This window comes from Vulpes vulpes, chromosome 9 (genome assembly GCF_048418805.1).
Source record: "Vulpes vulpes isolate BD-2025 chromosome 9, VulVul3, whole genome shotgun sequence".
Classification (NCBI taxonomy): domain Eukaryota; kingdom Metazoa; phylum Chordata; class Mammalia; order Carnivora; family Canidae; genus Vulpes; species Vulpes vulpes.
The window spans coordinates 82,416,925-82,435,350 of record NC_132788.1 but is presented as its reverse complement, the minus strand read 5'-3'; the positions used below and the strand labels follow the sequence as shown (position 1 = coordinate 82,435,350).

At 38.8% G+C, this 18,426-nt stretch overlaps 1 protein-coding gene across 5 annotated transcripts in view; it reads left to right on the top strand.

Annotated features, from left to right (window-relative positions):
* PTPRG (protein tyrosine phosphatase receptor type G) overlaps positions 1-18,426 on the top strand; it is a 701,447-nt gene that overhangs the window by 161,201 nt on the left and 521,820 nt on the right. For all 5 annotated transcript variants that reach the window (XM_072720551.1, XM_072720550.1, XM_072720548.1 and 2 more), the window contains exon 2: positions 16,009-16,113. In XM_072720551.1, the coding sequence (XP_072576652.1) occupies positions 16,009-16,113 (105 nt within the window). The remainder of the gene's footprint in view (positions 1-16,008; positions 16,114-18,426) is intronic.

Here is an 18,426-nt window from a genome sequence, read left to right as displayed (position 1 = left end):
TAATAGTCACTTGAATAGAAGAACAAAAAAGAAGCTGGATTTTTTTATTTGGGGCCATTGGAGTAGATGGAAGAAGGAGGATTTCGGTAGTATTCTCTAGATCCTGAGCATAGGAGCAAAAGAGACTACAGCTGACTCTCACTGTGTTATTGAAATCTTTTTTTTTTTTAATTTATTTATTTGACAGAGAGAGAGGGAGGGGGGCAAGCAAGTAGGCAGAGCGACAGGGAGAAGCAGGCTCCCCAACAAGCAGAGAGCTCGATGTGGGGCTCAATCTCAGGACCTTGGTATCTTGACCTGAGCCAAAAGCAGATACCCAACTATTGAGGCACCCAGGCAACCCTATTGAAATCTTTAAAGCAGTGTTTCAGACATTTTAGATGGAGCAGATTTATTTCATCCAATATGTCCAAAATATCGTTTGAACATGTAATTAGAATGAAAAATAATAATGAGATATTTCACGATCATTTCTTCTTACAAAGTGTTGAAATCCTGCTTGTATTTTACTCTTATGGCACAGTTCAGTAGCTCCATGTGGCTGGTGGCTAGTGTTTTGGAAACGCTTCTTCTAATCCCCTTGTCACCCTTAAAATGTGAACATATGCCTGCATGGAACATTCTTTTTTTCTGTTTTAGAGAAAGTGAATTGTTTTCTCAGCAGTTACTTGGTGTTAGCGTAATGCCTTCCTGTGTAGGCTGTAGTGTTAGAATTCTCTTTGCAAGCCTCATAATAATTTTGAGGAATTATCACTTTTATTATAGTATTTTTAGTTGCAACTAGAAAGTTTTTATAGTGGGAATTCTTTCAGTGTGAAATCTCTTAAATGGACAATAAAAAAAACCACATTATTTCTTTTGTGACACAGGATTTGGGCATCTAACTGAGGAAGCGGGGTCTTGGAGACAGAATACATAAAATTAGATTTTAGATTTGTCCAGAAGAGTACTGGCTCAGAGGTCACGTTGGATCAGTAGTACAAAAGGTTCTGTGTTGATGTTTTCTGTTTGGATCTTTGTAATTTTTCTTAAGAACCTAAATATGGGGCACCTGAGGGGCTCAGTTTGTTAAGCATGGGACTCTTGATTTCGGCTCAGGTTGTGATCTCAGGGTTGTAAGCTTGAGCCCCACGTTAGGCTCCACACTAAGTAAGCTTGAGATACCATCTCGGTTTGTGGCCTTCCCCCTGCTTGTGTGCCTGCTTGCGCGGTCTCTCTCTCTCTCTCTCTCTCTCTCTCTCTCCCCTCCCTACCCCTCCGTCTCTCTAAAATAAATAAGTAAATAAAATCTTAAAAAGAATCTAAATATGAACTATCCATTTTTATGTTGCAGGCCCCCAGACTTTATAGGGGAGTCTCAGTTATTTTTCCTATCCTCTGTGCATTCAGAGTGTCTGGGTTTGAATTCCTTCTGCATGGACAATGTCATGTGACTTGTATGAAGGACTTCGCCATTCTGTGCCTCTGGAAAGAGGAATGCTGGGAGGGTTGGCCCCTCAAAAGTTCTTGGGAGAATTGACCCCTCAAAGTTCTTGTGAGGATTAAATGAGATAATCCAGCAGAAGAGTTTGGCAAAGTGCCTCCCAGCATGTAGTAGGTGCTACAGAAATGATAGCTATCTTCAGCATCTTTACTATGCTAATGATCTTAATTTTAGAAACTAAAGCAATACAAGGGAAATTTTAGGAATGAATGGGTTTCCTTGACATTGAGATAATGTTTAAAAGAAAATCCTTCCGTCTTCCTGAAACATATGTTAAAAATCTTTGTTTCTGCTGCAATATCTTTAGCCTTGTTTCTCCTTTCCATCCACTGTTCTGTCCTGAGATTGAGCATCTCTTCATTTTGGGAAAAAATATTTTAATAAGAACTTTGATCAGAACATCTCTATTAAAGGACCCTCCACCCCCTAACTCATAGTGCGAAGGGAAAAGTCCTAAATGCATTTCATGAGTTACCCTCTCTGTTTCTGAAACCTTGATTACTGAATAAGCCCAAATATCATGTACGATTTCTGAAACACATAAATCTGCAGCTTTTCTGGTTCCATTGTATTAAATATCAAAGAATGGATTAACCTGAATGTGGACCTGGCACAAACGAAAAACTTGAGGTTTCTGGTAGCTTCTAATACCTTCTTTTTCTCTCAGTACTCTCTCACCGGTTATATAGAGGTGATATTTAGAAGTAAATGTGTTTAATAATCCTTTGTACATGATGTTGCAAGGAGTGTTTGTTTTCCAGAATTCACTCAGGATTTCTGTAACCTGCACTCCTGTAAGTTTGGGTACATGTGTCGTATCCATTTGTGCCAGTTTTCTATGGCATGTGCTACACCGTTCTTATCTGTTGTCTGAAAATCACAGAACAGTTTGTTTCATTCATTTTTGCCTAATAGGGAAGCTGCCAAAGATATAGAATTTCCTTTTGACATCATTGTATTTATTTATTTATTTATTTATTTATTTATTTATTTTAAAAAGAGAAACTGCCCTTCTATTCTCCTTCCCAGTGCCAGTTTGATTGACTGTATTGCAGGGTCATAAAAGGATTTAAATTCAGAGTTGAAAAGTCTCCTTGCAATTGATTTCATTCAGCTCCTTGTATACAAATAGATATTGAGAGGGGAAAAAAAGCAATATTGAACTGAAACTTTCAATTTTAGAGTTGAGCTTTTTGAAGTCAGAAAACTGCTTTTCCATTTGACTCTTCAAGTGGATCTTGCAGGATAATTGGTCAGAGTCATAGAAGGCTTTAGAAAAAGCACAACCAAAAAAGAAAAAGAGAAACAAACTCTACGTATTTAATAGCTGCCATTTCTTCACCAGAAGAGGACTTTTGGTTAAATAGCTCCTTTTCCAAAAATGGGGAAAAAATCTCCCTCCTATAATTAGTTTAAGCAACTGCTTTTAAAGCTAGTTAAAGCAGACTTAGAAATGCTTTAGCCCTCTTGATGTGATCTGGTGACAATTTTTATGTGGTTAGAATTTTTAATTAAATCATTTTATTTAAGATTGTAATAGCCCTTTCAAATTATTTTCGTTGAGACTTGCATTGTGTTATTTCAAGTTAATAACTCCTCTTCAAGCAAGCAGAATGCAGGATATTTCTTCTGATGATTTCTTTGTGCAATTGAAGAGAACAAAGCAAACCTCATTCTTTGCTGGAATGGAAGCAAAAGTAACACCTAATAAAAATAGAGCTAATAAAAATGAACTTGTAGCCCTGGGATATTCTGACCAGCATTAAATTCCTTGGGTTATTTTTTACCCTTTTTTTTAAAAAAAAGATTATTTATTAATTTAGAGAGAGAGAGAGTGAGAATGGGGCAGGGAGGGGCATAGGGAGAGGGAGAGTCCTGAAGCAGACTCTGCACTGAGCACACAGCCAAAAATGGTGTTTCATCCCAGGAGGACCCTGAAATCATGACCTGAACTGAAATCAACAGTTGGCCACTTAGCTAACTGAACCAGCCAGGTGCCTCATATTTTTTAACTTTGAAAATCCAGGGTCCAGTATAATTGATTGAATCAAAGAGAGCTGATGGGAGGCCTGTTTTCTAGTGTGTTCGAAGGGAGAAGCCTTCCTAGGGAATTTGAATAACAAAGAGAGTGATATATTTGGTAATCTATATCCTTACAAGCCACAAAGCATATTTGTTCCTAAATACATTTTCGTGATTATAAACAATCCTGAAACGGTTGTTGGGGACAAAAATCTTTGTCGTGTGCAGAGATGAATTACTGTAGATTTACTAATTATCCTTTACTTAGGTCAATTTTCCATTTCTCACATCCAATTGGTAAGAGAGAGGTTTCTTTTAAGAATCGTTTGGGAGACAAAGAGAAGTCAAATAAGGTTTAAAGCCATGCTTGTGTCCATGTTTAAGCAATAATAAAATTGTCCTTAAAAAAAAAAACACATAAGTTTCTTCCGAAATCTATAATGAAATGCTTTGTACTTCTCCAAGTGGTTATTTTTCTTGTGTGATATTGAGGGTATAATTCTATTCAGTATATATAGCTCCAAGAGAAAATCTAGTGTTAATGAGTATCTTGTTTTCTTTTGCTTATTTTGTTTGTAAATAGTTGTATCTGGTTTGCTTTTCATTAACTGTTATCTATTTTTATTGACACTGTATAAGCAGTTACTGTATAAGCAGTTAATTGCTTGATCACATTAGTGCAAATCCCAATTCTGGTGAAAAAGACAAAGGGGAAGTTGTAGAAAACATTAGCAAAATAAAACTAAAAATGAGTTGAGTAGGCTTTTGGCCAGGTTACTGGAAATAGTAGGCAATAGTTTGCTCTCCAAAATGTTACCTCCAGGAGCAAGGCGTCTTTATCTGCAGGTGCAAGTACCCAACTAATCATTGATTTGTCTCGCCTCACCTTCGGGGCCTGGGTGATGAACCACGGTGTTCTGCTTCTGTCTGCCTCCCTGCAATCTGTTCGTTGCACATCACAGTCATCTTTTCAAAGCATACATTGATAAAAATGTCCTATACTTAGATTATGGTAATGATTGCACAACTCTGTACATATACTAAATGCTATTACATTTCAATAAAACTGCTTTAAAAGAAAGCATATGGGATGCCTGGGTGGCTCAGTGGTTGAGTGTCTGCCTTGGGCTCAGGTTATGATCCTGGGGTCCTGGGATTGAGTCTCCTGCAGGGAGCCTGCTTTTCTCTCTGCCTATGTCTCTGCCTCTCTCTGTATGTCTCTCATGAATAAATAAATAAAATCTTAAAAGAAAGAAAGCATACTATCAGACCTAATTGGCTGACCTCTTGGAGTCCTTGGGTGTCTTCCCAAGCTCATTTCAAAGCCCATTATAGTCTTGCAAGATCCTGCTTTTCTTTATCCTCAACCTCCTTTTTCTCCCTGAACCAGCTCACCGAGCTTTGGCCAGGTTGGCCTTTTATGCCATACTCTTTTCTGCCTCAATATCCTCATGCTTGCTGTTCCTCTATCTTGGACTCTATCTTCCTGCCTTGCTGATGCCTTCATCGAAAATGATATCTCCTTCTTTGACTACGCTATGTACATTCCTTCTCTACTTGTATCCTCTATGACTATACTTGTGTGTATTTCATTTCATTTTCATATTTGTTTCACCATGCATATCAATTATAATTTATGTGTTTATGGATTGGGTCCCCCCAATCCATAAAAGCTCCAAGAGAGCAGGAGCAATGTGGGGTATGCATCGTTGAATGTCTGGATGTAGTAGTGTCCTGCCATGGAGAGAACATGAATACTTGCCTACATCTTCCAAACTCCTGAGGAATTATCTTTTTAGCCAGAGGAGTGAAGAACAACTTACATAGATAGTAAGTTTGAAGATAGAGTAGGCACTTGCTGACTGGAAGCACAGAGCTCTGGGCAATAGATGGCTACCAGCCACTGAGTATTCAGGCTGGCCAGGATTTAAGTGGTACCTTTAACACGGCCTAGAAGTCATAGGTTTCTGGGTTTACTAAGCCAGTCTGTTCTGGCTCCACCGTGATTGGTGTCTTGAGCAAAGGAGTGTCATGGTTGGAGTGGCCTCTGTATTTAATCCTCAAGCTCAGGACTTAGGCCTACAATGTGTTTTCTGGAATCTCCTATGGTTGTGTATTATCTTGGTGAGTATTTTTGCACTATGCCCATTTAGCTAGGGTTGGTAGACGTGCCATGATGTGGAAATAGGCGCCCAGAAACATTTAAATAAACTTTCTTTCTTTCTTTCTTTCTTTCTTTCTTTCTTTCTTTCTTTCTTTCTTTAAATAAGCTTTCTTAAAAAATATATTTATAAAAAAAAACTTTCTTGATCTTTTTTGTTGTTGTTGTTGTTCTGTAAAAAAAATACCCACTCACTCCAGTATTTTTCATTTGGTATTTCATAGGGACTGTGTGTCTAAATGACTCTGCTATATATAAAAGACCTACGTTATGAGGTTTATTCTTTTTTTAAATATTTTATTTATTTATTCATGAGAGACACACACACACAGAGAGAGAGAGAGAGAGAGAGAGAGAGAGAGGCAGAGACACAGGCAGAGGGAGAAGCAGGATCCATGCAGGAAGCCAGATGTGGGACTGGATCCCAGGACTCCAGGTTCACACCCTGAGGTGAAGGCAGACACTCAACCGCTGAGCCACCCAGGCGTCCCAAGGTTTATCCTTTATTTCTCAAGGATAAAAACTTATTAGGCAGTCACAATGACAGATTTTAAACAAAAGAAAATATGAAATATGTATCACTTTGTTTCCCTAACTCAAGTTGTAACTTAATATTTATTTCTGCTTGAATAGAAGTGACTTTCTTTTTCATAGACAATGATCAATGTTTCTATAATTGTAATTGGTATTCTCCACATCATGTTAGAAAAATCACTATTTTTTTCTGTTCGTATTATTGGAACATGATTTTATCTTAGTTGCCAGTAGTAGTGGGAAGAGTAGCCTAGATAACTTCTTTCTTTTAAAACTTGTTTTTATAGTTGTCTGGTTGGCTAAGTTGGAAGAGTGTGCAACTCTTTTTTTTTTTTTAATTTTTTTTTTTTTTTTTATTTATGATAGTCACACAGAGGGAGAGAGAGAGAGAGAGGCAGAGACACAGGCAGAGGGAGAAGCAGGCTCCATGCACCGGGAGCCCGACGTGGGATTCGATCCCGGGTCTCCAGGATCGCGCCCTGGGCCAAAGGCAGGCGCCAAACCGCTGCGCCACCCAGGGATCCCGAGTGTGCAACTCTTGATCCCAGGGTTGTGAGTTCAGGTCCCACAGTGGGCGTAGAGCTTACAATAAAAAAAAAATTACTGGTTTTTGATTTTCTGAGGCGCATCTAGAAGAAGCTGTTTTTTTACTTTTGAGCAAGTGTAGTAGCTATTAGCTCACAGATATTTGATTATTAAAATTCAATTTTATGAAGAATACTTGTAGTATAGTGTTAAGTTTGTAAGCTTAATAGTAAGTAATATCTGGTTCAGGTCTTTGTATTCTTGGGCAAGTTACATTACCTTTTGTGAGTAATTGTTCCTAAGCCACAAGATTATTGGAAGGATTATACAAGCCACTGTATTGATGGTACTTGCTATTCACATGACATATTGTTGCTATCCAAATTCAGGTCTCATTAAAACATATAGATATTGAGGTTCTCTCTGAATTTTTCCAATCTGGCAACCAATTAAACACACACACACACACACACACACACACCCCATACTTTACCACATTGTACCATACCGCAGGTGAAACAAAATACCTGGAGAGATCAATCAATGGCTGTATTTAACATCGTGGCCACCAGGGCGAAATCTCTGACCTATATTAGTCAGTTGTGTTGATCATTAAGGATTCAAAGTGATGATGAAGTTGTAAAATTGGAAGTATAGGTTTGTGGCAGTGGAGATCACCACAGCCCTATCCAGGACTAACCCTAGTTTTCTTGATAATTTTTTAGAGTCAAGAAACTTGTTTCTTTGAGAACCAGACTGCTAAAATGGATTGGAGGGGTTGGTTGATTTATTTTTATCTGATATTATAGAATATTTGAAGCCAGGAGCCCAATCCTGTTTTAGAAGGGTGGCTCTGAGGAAGAGTGAGCCATGATATTTTTTCAGATTGTTATTGCAGATGTCTAACAAGCCCTTGTATATATCAGTTTTCTCAGTATACCTCTTGGACTTGTTGGGAAGCATCTATTTTTATTTCTGAGGGTTTTCAGCTAGGATATAGTTGATAGCAAAGGGATGTCTCTAATATTTTGACCCTTCTAGTCTTACCTGATTAAAAAAATAGATTCTGTCTTTTGTGTGTGTATTTAAGAGAGAATGAGAGAGCATGGGTGGGGGGAGGGGGAGGGGGAAAGGGGAAGCCACTGAGCAAGAAGCCCTGCGAAGGGGCCCCATCCCAGGACCCCAGGATCATGGTCTGTGCCTAAAGCAGAAGCCCAACCTTCAGAGCCACCATGGTGCCCCAGATTCTGCCTTTTGTAATCAGTGTTATTTTAGAGTAAAATCACGAAGAGAAGTTCAGTCTTTTGCTTCTCTACCTGACTTTAAGCAGTCATTTTTATAACCTATTTTGTGTTCTTTTTTCCCCTAGGATACTGCATGGCTATGTGATTCCTCTTTCCCAGAATTGCAATCTGTTTTACTAAAAAAAAGTCATGGCTCTATATTAGGTCTTTTTATCACTTTAGATGATGCAAGTATATATATATATATATATTGTAGCTGGGACAATAAGTGTATTTGAATATGATAAAATAGGTAATCTACTGTAATATAGTCTATTGTGTTTGAGGTTAGTTCAGTATCACAAATAACCAGAGGGACCATTTGTAATGCAGTAGTTACAAAGGAATGTACTTCTTGATTCTACTTTGTGGGATACTCACTAAGTACATTTTACTACGATTAATTGGAATACAGGCACAAAGGAGAAGAGAGACTCATCAGAATATTTAATTACTTTAACTATGATTTGATACTTCTGCCCATTGTAGGCACAAAAAAGATAAAGATTTATTCATTTTAGACTATTGTGTGGGATTTAATGTTCTTAAATGCTCTTTAAAATTCAGAGAAAATTATGCTTGTTAGAGATTTTGCCATCCTTGAGGGATCTTTAATTTGTTTGTTGTATGAGCAGTTATAATAGATATAAACAGCCCGCTTAACTGCTTGTCTGCCATTCTGGAAATATGCATTCTGGATGTGAAAATGTGAGTTCCTATACCTATTTTTAGTGGGCTTATTTTTGGCAGCAACTCTGGCAGAGAAGTAGGACTCTTTATATGAGAGCCATCCATCCATCATCTTAAGTAATTTTCATTCTGGCACTAGGGAACCAGAATTTCTTTGTTCTGATGTTTTCAATTTTGGATGGAAGCTGACCAATTCTTCTAGGCTTCTATATCCTTTGGAATGACCTAGAAGGGGACGTAAGTTGAGTGGAAATGCCCTCAAGTGTCACAATACTATTTTGCTTTGGGTACAAGATGTGTGATTATGTTATAGATGGAACTTTGGTGTGTTCTAATCATAAACTTACTCGGCTTGACCTTTGCATAACCTCTGCAACTACTTTCCCCTATAGGACATCATGACATAGCTGGGATCGAGTAGATATTGTTGGTTCAATATGGTAAGATGAAAACAGTAATATGAAGGAATGTTGTGGGTGTGTTGAAATGCTTAGTGACCACGTGTCTTTCCTTCTTGGTGGGCATCTCAGACTTCCACTCATTTTCAGATACACAAATGCATGTATGAATGTACCACCTTTGACAGAAAACAAGTCATTAGTTGTAGTTTGTAGTTTCAATTCACACATTTGCAATTTTGTAAGAAAAATATTTTCCATCGTTTCCATTCCGTTTTATCCTATGTAGATTCAGTGACCCTTCCCTCTGACAGTGGAGCCTAAGAAAATATGCTATGTCAAGAATATTATTTAATGTAGAGTTTAGAGGTGCTGGTCTCTTTGTAAGAAAAATGTTCAGCCTGCACATTAACACAGTAGACTTCAAACAACTTGAAACTCTTTATTTCCCCCAAGTCAAAATTTGAGTGAAACACTGAGAGTCAGGATTGCACAGAGTCCTCCTGAAGATATGTATGGTTAAGGCAGATGGGATACACATCTGCTTTTATATTCCCAGAATACAAACATTTATTGTTATAAACTATGTCCGGTGGCTCTGGGAAATTAAATCATGTACATAGGAAACAGTTTTGTTGATATCTTCAGTGGTAGGTAACTCTTAGGATATTTTTATTGGGAAGGATTGGGCCTTTGGGTCCGGAAACATTTTTATCTTTTTTGCTTCAGGCTGGAAATGAGGTAGGCTCTAGAGAAGTTCTGAGAGTTGGTAGAGTTTATGAAATCTCCCTGATGAAAATACCTGTCACTCATCTAGCTCTCTGCATAGCAACCAACCTGACTTAAGCTTCCTCCTGCTGAGCGAGGCGTAAGCATCATTGGCTAGTTAATGCTATTGGTTTTGAAATCTTCACTTTCATCCTGTCAAAATTGAGAGGCTCAAATTCTCCTGGATGATAGGAGTAGCTGGGTGTTAACTTTCTAAACTCATTTCATTATTGTACTATTCAGACCCTTGAAGGCTGCCCTGCTTTGATATTCCTTGTGCCCAGGTGCGTTAGCTGTGTGTGTGTTGTGTGTTTGTTAAGGTCACACTGGAGACTACCTCTTTTGAGGTGGTGTCTACAGCATTGTGCCCTATTGGGCATCTATTGTGTCTCTCCACTTGTTCCATCACTGTGATCCCAATTCCTTGAAGCATTATCACAATACTACAAGCCCTCCTGAGCTTTCTGCTGACAGATGACTTCAGCTCCATTAACCATAGTAGGCTTGGTCCTGTAGAACTTGATAGAATATATGTTTGTATTGCACTGACTCCTCCCTCTTGTTAGTCACACGATAACCAAAGGCAGATTTATACTTATTGTCTATTACAAAGATTGAAAATACATATTTTCATAAGCATGCTCCATTTTTAATTGTGTAATTAAGTTGCTGACATAAGCAAGTATGCAATTTCACATTAAGGTAAGGATCCGTAAAGGCATGCATTTGCATAATTTAATTTTCTGCACGGAAGATATTTAAAATCAATAGCATGATTCATAGCCTTACCATATCCTTGCCATGCTGCTGTTGGTTGGCTGTTAGAGTTTAGAAGAGTACAAAGAGTATTAAAATTGATTGAATTTGGTGTGCTGAGTCTGTATCTTTACTTGGGAACCACAGATTGTTTCATTTTGCAAATCTCTGCTCCTTGCCAATAAAATATTATGTTGCTTAATATACTCAATATACATTTTTTGACTGCTGTTCAAATAATTTCTAGAAGTTGTTTTAAAAAATGTTATTATATAATTAAAATATATTTGGGGAGGGGACTAAAGATTTTGTTTTGTTTTAAATTATGCAAGTGCCATTCGTACATGATTATATTCTTATGGAAAAAGAAATCACACGTGACTGATAATGGATGGAGTAAAAGGTTAAACTAAATATAGTTATCTTTAATGAATAGTTTATGTGTTTCAAAGAAATCTGGTGCCAGGGTGATAAAGTCCTTTGCTTCCCTGTTCATTTCTGAGTTGTCTCCCTAAACAATTGCTTATGAGGTGCTTGGGATCATTCCTTCCAGCTTCATGTTTTTGGTGTTTGCCTCTGCAATAGTGGGCAGTGACTAGATAGTGAGAGGGTGGGGAAACGGTCACGGTTTTGCTTGTATAAACACACCCATATACATACACATGCTCTTCACCCCCAACACGGACACCATCATCAGCCTTTACATTGTTCACGTGTGTATGTATTCACTCACTCATTCATTCACTGATTATTGAATGCCTGCTATATTCCAAACTCCATCATGGTCGGTAGCTTGAGAATCTCCTTATCTCCAGGGAGTTTAGAGCCCCTCAGAGGCCATGCAGCATGTTCTTCAGAAGCAGGTGGTTTTTGTTTTTCTTTTTGTTTGTGGTTTTTTTTTTTTTTTTTTGGTCTATTCCTCATTTCCTATGTGCAACCTACATTGTATCTCAGTACTTTGGGGGGTATGATGAAGATAGGGGATAATCCACCTTCCTTGGGGTGGCCCTGCCCTCTGTGTTCCCTCTTGTCCAATAGTCTGTATCCACCCAAATGACACCTCTTCTTTTTGTCCCAAGGGAACTTCCTTTTGATAGTTCTGCTCAGCTGAGATCCCTACACCACAGTACACTGCATGTGGATGGCTGGGAAGTTAAACTACTCTTTGGAGTGTGGATTCCGTTACACTGCAGTGTCAGTGGAGGACCTTCTGGTGTTTACCTCCCTTGTTTCTTGAATCGGATATATCTTTGTAGTTTTGCTTTTTCCACTGAATGTTTAGTGGGTTTGGGAAGCTGGCAAGTGTGGGACCCCAAACCCATGGCTTCTGTCAAGTCTAATTAAATATGAATCTAAGGACTTGGAGATCTTCACACTTACCTGATGAAACTTAAGACTCTGTTGCTTTGCTTTTCCAGCAAGATGGGTAACACAGCTGCCCACATGAAAGCCACTCCAATGAGAGATGGTCCTGGCAGTCTTTGTTCCCTACCCTAGTGTTCTCAAAGGTTCCAGAAAATGAAAACACTTCCTTTTCAGGAAAAAAAAAAAAAGGACTAGTTGTCGACACTGTGATTCTAGATAACATCTTCTGTACAAAGTGTAAATTAATATCCTTGAGGATAACTCCATTTTTCCTTTACTTTTATTTGTGAGCTTTCTGGTTCAGTTTAGATGTAGCTAAATTCTGAGGTTGACGCCATATTGGCATGATTTCTACAGTTGGCAGTTCATCTCTGCCTGGCTAGCCTTTTCCCAGTGTTAACTTAGCGTGTCAGGTTCCAGGCTGTGAGGGTGAATTGAGAATGTCAATGTTGAAGGGGATGTCTGGTTGAGCTCAGCAGGGAAGTTTGTGTTTTTTATCTCTAGTTCCAGAAGAGAATCACCCAAACAAACACAAAAATATTTTTTTTTCTTTATAATACCTGTATTCCATATATTGGTGCCACCCCAGATCAGTTGAATCTGAATCTCTGGTGGTAGGGTTTAGGGCATAGATGTTTTTATTTTTCTGTTTGTTTTGCTTTGTTTTATTTTGAAAGCGTCCAGGTTGAGTTCTAGTCCTACAATGGTCTTTTATGGAGAAATTGATGATCAGGAGTAGAGTTGACTCATTTGAAGGTCACCAAGGTCACCTTTAGTGTCATTTGGGGATCTTTTGTGTACAAGGGACAGAAAGGTGACCTTTCACAAGTACTTGGTTATATAAAATATAAATATATGTATAAAGTGTTCCACGGTATCAATTTCAAATTACCTTTGTCATGGGCTTAAATTTTGTCAACAGAATTGATCTATAGATTTTGTTTCCTATAGTGTGGTTACATTTTTGAGGTCCTCTGCTCACTTTCTGCGTGATCCCCAACCAGGATCCTGAGAGGCTTCAGGATCCTGTTCTAATACTGGCAGGAAGAAAGAAAAATCTCTTTAATTGGCTGATGTCCCTGTTGCTAAACAGATCACTGGGATCTGGGGCGAGGTTTACAATGATTGGCTGCCTTAAGTTGGCAGGGATGGGGTGACAGGACATGGCTATGCATTGCATGACTTTGGGGTGTCAGGAGTCTCTGCAACAAATTTCTAATATATTTCTAATATATTATTAGGTATTTTAAAAACACTCTATGAGAAGGGGTGCCTGGCTGGCTCAGTTGGTTAAGTGTCTGCCATCGGCTCAGGTCATGAACCTGGAGTCCTGGTCAGGGGAGCCTCTGCTACTCCCTCTGCCCCTACCCCTGCTGAGGCACACACCTGTGCTCTCCCCCCCACTCACGCACATGCAGGAGCTCTCTCTCAAATAAATTCATTCATTCATTCATTCATTCATTCATTCATTCCTAGGGAAAAAAAGAATAAAACACTCCATGCCCAGTGCTGATTTAGTTGCTCTGCTCACAATGTCTTGTGTTTTTTGTAACAATGCTGTGAAGTTGTTGCTACTTTTACTTCCACTTAACAAACAAGGAAATTGAGGCTCAACCCTGTTCCCCATTTCCTTGTTCAAGACAGTGTTTTACTCATTACCTTGATAGAGGAAGGATTATTTGGGAATAATTGTCTAGAATGAACTAGCTCTAAGAAGCATATTAGACAGATACATAAAAAGTTTCCCACATGCACAGAAAATAAACTGAACAATTATTTATGTAGCATGCTTTAGTGGAGGGAAAAAAATAGATTAGGAGTGTAGGAGATGGAAATTTTATTTTTGGTCCCTAGAAGCTCAGAATGGTCAACTTCTTGGAGCTTTGCATGGCTCATCTGCAAAATCGTAGGATGGACTGGATGGTGGATACCTAAACCCTTCATTATACTTTAAAAATGACCAATGAGCAAACAAACAATATTGGGTTTACTTTTTACATGTGTGTTTGAATTTTACAAGATTCTGGTTTCCCCATAAGCGGGGGGGGGTGGGGGTGGGGAGGGCCTAATGTCTATGGAATATCTTTAAGCATTTTTTTCTCTTAAAGCCACTCTTTGGAGCTGACATGGAAGATCTTCCACCTCTTACGATGGGTTATGGCCTGATAAACTCATCATAAATTGAAAATATCTTAAGCTTTTTAAAAATGTATTTAAGACACCCAACCTATCAAATGTAGCTTAGCCTAACCTGCCTTAACATGCTCAAAATACTTATATTAGCCTACAGTTGGGAAAGTCATCTAACACAAAGCCTAGTTTATAATACAGTGTTGAATATCTCATGTAACTCCTTGAGTTTGTATGGGATGTGACAAACAATAATGCTGTATGGATGCTGATGGTTGTAAGTGTGTTGGTTTTCACCCTCGTGATTGTGAGGCTGACTGGTAGCTATGGCCTCTGCTGCCCAGCCTCACAAGACAGGATCCTACCCTACATATTGCCAGCCCAAGGAAAAGATCGAAATCCAAATTTGAGGTTTGGTTCCTGCTGAATGCATATCAGTTTTGCAGAGTTGTAAAGTTGAAAAATTCCTACTTCAATCGGTCATAAGTTAAAGACCGTACTTTTTTTTTTTTTAATATTTTACTTATTTATTTATGAGACACACACACACACACACACACACAGGCAGAGGGAGAAGCAGGCTCCACGCAGGGAGCCTGATGTGCAACTCGATCCCGGGTCTCCAGGATCAGGCCCTGGGCCCAAGGCGGCGCTAAACCGCTGAGCCACACGGGTTGCCCAAGACTGTACTTTCTACGTTTCTTAATTTGCCATCGTGGTGACATCATTATCATTACTTTGACTAATTTGTAATGGAGAATATATTGTTTTCCTGGTGCCATCTTACTCTTAAATTGAATCTACAGTTCCCCTAACCATTTTCCCTGCTTTTTCAAAGCACACCTGATTTTGTTTGGGTGCATTTAAATATTAATATAGACAGCTGGGATGCATGTTTGAAGTGTAATTCCATTTCATTTTGGATTCTGGGCACCTGTAGTATTTGTCTACTTACATGCCAGTGTATTCGGGTGTGGGCTCACAAGAATAGAAATTTACATTCATGAATTGGCTGGGAGGGGTGGGCTTCCAACACTATATCAGGCAGTTGGAAGCTCTCTATAATGGTGGAGAAGATTGGATTCATTGTGAGTTTTCAAAACATACACCATTAAATGGAATTTCTTTTCGGAGCAATGTTGGCCTTGTGGGTTTCATGTTTCTTATCTTCATGTGTAACAGTTGACTATCTGGGGTCCAAAGGATATGGAGGACTGGTACTTACTATGGTCAGTCTCCCAGGCCTTAGACTGGGAGGTGCTTGATGGTAGAGGCCCTGGCTTTGATGTGGGCATGCTTATGTGTGATTCCCTGATGTCTTGCTTGCTTACCTGTGTTACCTGGGACCAGTTCCTTAGGGTGTCTGAGCCTTAATTCCTCCATCTGTAAATGAGATGGGATGACCCCTTTTTCTTTGAAGATCAGATAAGGCGTAGAGGCCTCTTGCATCTAGGACATACATAGGCTTATACATGTAGTCAGAACAAAGACCACAGGTTCCAAGTGTGCTGTTACTAGTCCTATGACCTTGGGTAGGTTAAAGCTACTTAACTTCTCTAAGGTTTGGTTTGCTTATTTATAGAATGGGCTTGTTATGGGCTTCACTGGGTCTGTGGCCTGGTAGTGTTCAGATAATATATTATATGTAAAGTGCGAGTGCACCATGCTTGGTGGCACAAAGGCTCCTTGTAAGCTACTGTTAGGATTAATATTCATCCTGGAGGCCCATTAGTCTCGCTAGGCTACCCTATTCTTCTTCTGTAAAATCAGTAGGTTCTCTTCCATTACCCTTGGGGTGTGTGCTTCTAGGAAGTCACCTGTGGTGTGTTTGATACTCTTCCTCTGTCCAGTGGAGTGAAGACTTTGACTCATTGTGCTCTCCCCCTCTTCCAGCCCTCACAGAAGGCTACGTCGGGGCCCTGCATGAGAACAGACACGGCAGCTCGGCGCAGATCCGCAGGCGCAAGGCTTCAGGAGACCCGTACTGGGCCTACTCGGGTGAGTTGATGGGTTCCAAACCTGGTTTGCACAGGCCAGTTGCCATCCTTTTAAGCTCCCCAGAAAGGACTCTGAATCTCTTTCACATCGAACTTACTTGTTCAGACCTTTTTGTAGTTCACTAAGAGTTGAAACACTCCAGCCTGTTTTTCCTCAAGGTTATAAGTACCAATTTATTTCTTCCACCTGTTTTTTCAACCTGCTTTCCCCCCTCAATTTGCATTTGTTTCTGAACTTTACTTGTTAATGAGTTATTGTACCAAACTTGTAATTTCCCAAAAGACATGGTCTTTTCTCTTCTGTCTTTTCAGTAGCTGTGATTTCGGAAAGCAGAAAATACAAGGCTAGTCTTGAGCTGCTAAACGTCTGCTAAATATTACAAAGCGTCACATATCAAAATGATCTGCTTTGCTTTAATCTAAATAATGCAACTTTATTTTCAAATCAGATCTCGTTAGTTGAATATATTTCAGCCCTCTATGGTATTCTGCATTTCTTTTCATTGTTGCTTTTAAGCTTTTAGCCTTCCAGCCAGGGAAGACAGACAGCATTGTTAAAAATATGTTGAATATTACATTGCAAATAATATTTTTACATTCTAAGTGGGGAGAAATGAAGACCCACTTCATATACGAATATACAGATGTTTCTGGATTATATTTCCAACAAGTACCCAAAACATATAGGTGGATTGTTATTTCTAAAAGAGATTTTGATGCTCCAATATATATGGAAAATGTATTATAGCTAATTAAGGAGGAATGGTTGAGGAAGATAGACCATTTTGGAAATTACTTTGGCACTAAATAATTCAAATAATTTGTCTGAAAAGGCTTGAAGCCACAAGGTATTAGTATTAATAATAAATCTGTGTTTATGCAACGTCATTGCATATAGATTTTAAAGGCATTCTTTTCGTAATGATGCTCTGGTTTAAGTCCCGAATTTCCACCTGCAAATCTTGTTAAATTTATGTCAGTGTAAAATTTATAGGCTTGATCTTTAATTACACCTTATCTATTGGCTTTTTGCATCCTTTTGTCTATTGATAAATCTCCTGCCCCTACAGGGAGAATAGCCTATCTGTTTTGTTTTGCAAGGAACAGATAGTGATTCTGAAGTCTTCCATCACACCCAACTCCCTGTGATTAGAATTATCTAATTAGAGCCTTTTTGTCACCATTTCTGATAAATGAAGGAAATTGTGAGATGAAGGCCAAAATTACATATATATATAGCTTCTTGCCAAGAAACCTGAAGAAAATTTATCATTTTGTACTCTGTGGCTCTGATACCAGTTAGGAAGAGGCGTAAGTGGCCTGCTATTTACAGTTCATCAATTTAGAATAACAATGCTGTTAGTCAGGAAATTGGAAGTTATACCCCATCAGCATCTCCAATTCCAAATGGCAGTGAAGAACTGAAAGTCCTAAAACTTTTCACATTATTCAGTTAAGAAGGGATGTAAGTGCTGCAGTCTTTGGAAGGGAGCAATTCTTGATATCCTTAGCTCCAGTGGACTTAATGAGTGTCCATTTTGCATTTCTGGAATGCATTTCTGGAATGGATTTGGGAGCTACCTCTATAGGGGATGGGCTAATAGTTCAACTTAAGGCTTTGACACCCCTTTTCTGTAAAAGCCACACAGTAAATATCTTGGGCTTTGTAGGGTGTGTTGGTTTCTCTAGTAACAGCTCAACTTTGCCAGTATGTGCAAAGGCAGCCATCATAATCCTAGATAAACTGGCTGGGTTTAAAGATGTATTTATGAACACTGAAATTAGAATTATGTGTAATTTTCATGTGTCAGAAAATATACTTCTTTTTTATTTCTTTTTTCTCATTTAAAAATATAAAAGCCATTCTTAATTTACAGGCTGTATTAAAGCACGTGGCCAGTTGGATAGGGCACACAGGCTATACTTTGCCAACCTGTCTTCTCGATGGGATGTGACAGTCATATGAGGAATCCCCCAGAAGATACAGATTGGTTTGGAAGAACCAGTGAAGTTATTTGCTTAGGGATGAAATGGAGAAAATAAAATGTAAAAGGAGAAGAAAAGAATGAGACAGGTATCAATTAATGGTACATAGTCCTCATACTTTTACCAGTTCTTTCTGAAGATTCCACATTATCAGGGGTTGCTTCACACCAATTTGGGAGAATATCGATTCTCCTGCCAATAAGACTTGGGAGCCATCAGAGACACTCCTTAGCATTTGGCCGGTAGACAAAGACAGGTCAGAAAGGGGTTGTTGTCACTTATGACATTTCTGACCAAGGCCTTGAAACCACAACAAAGTAGATGTGGG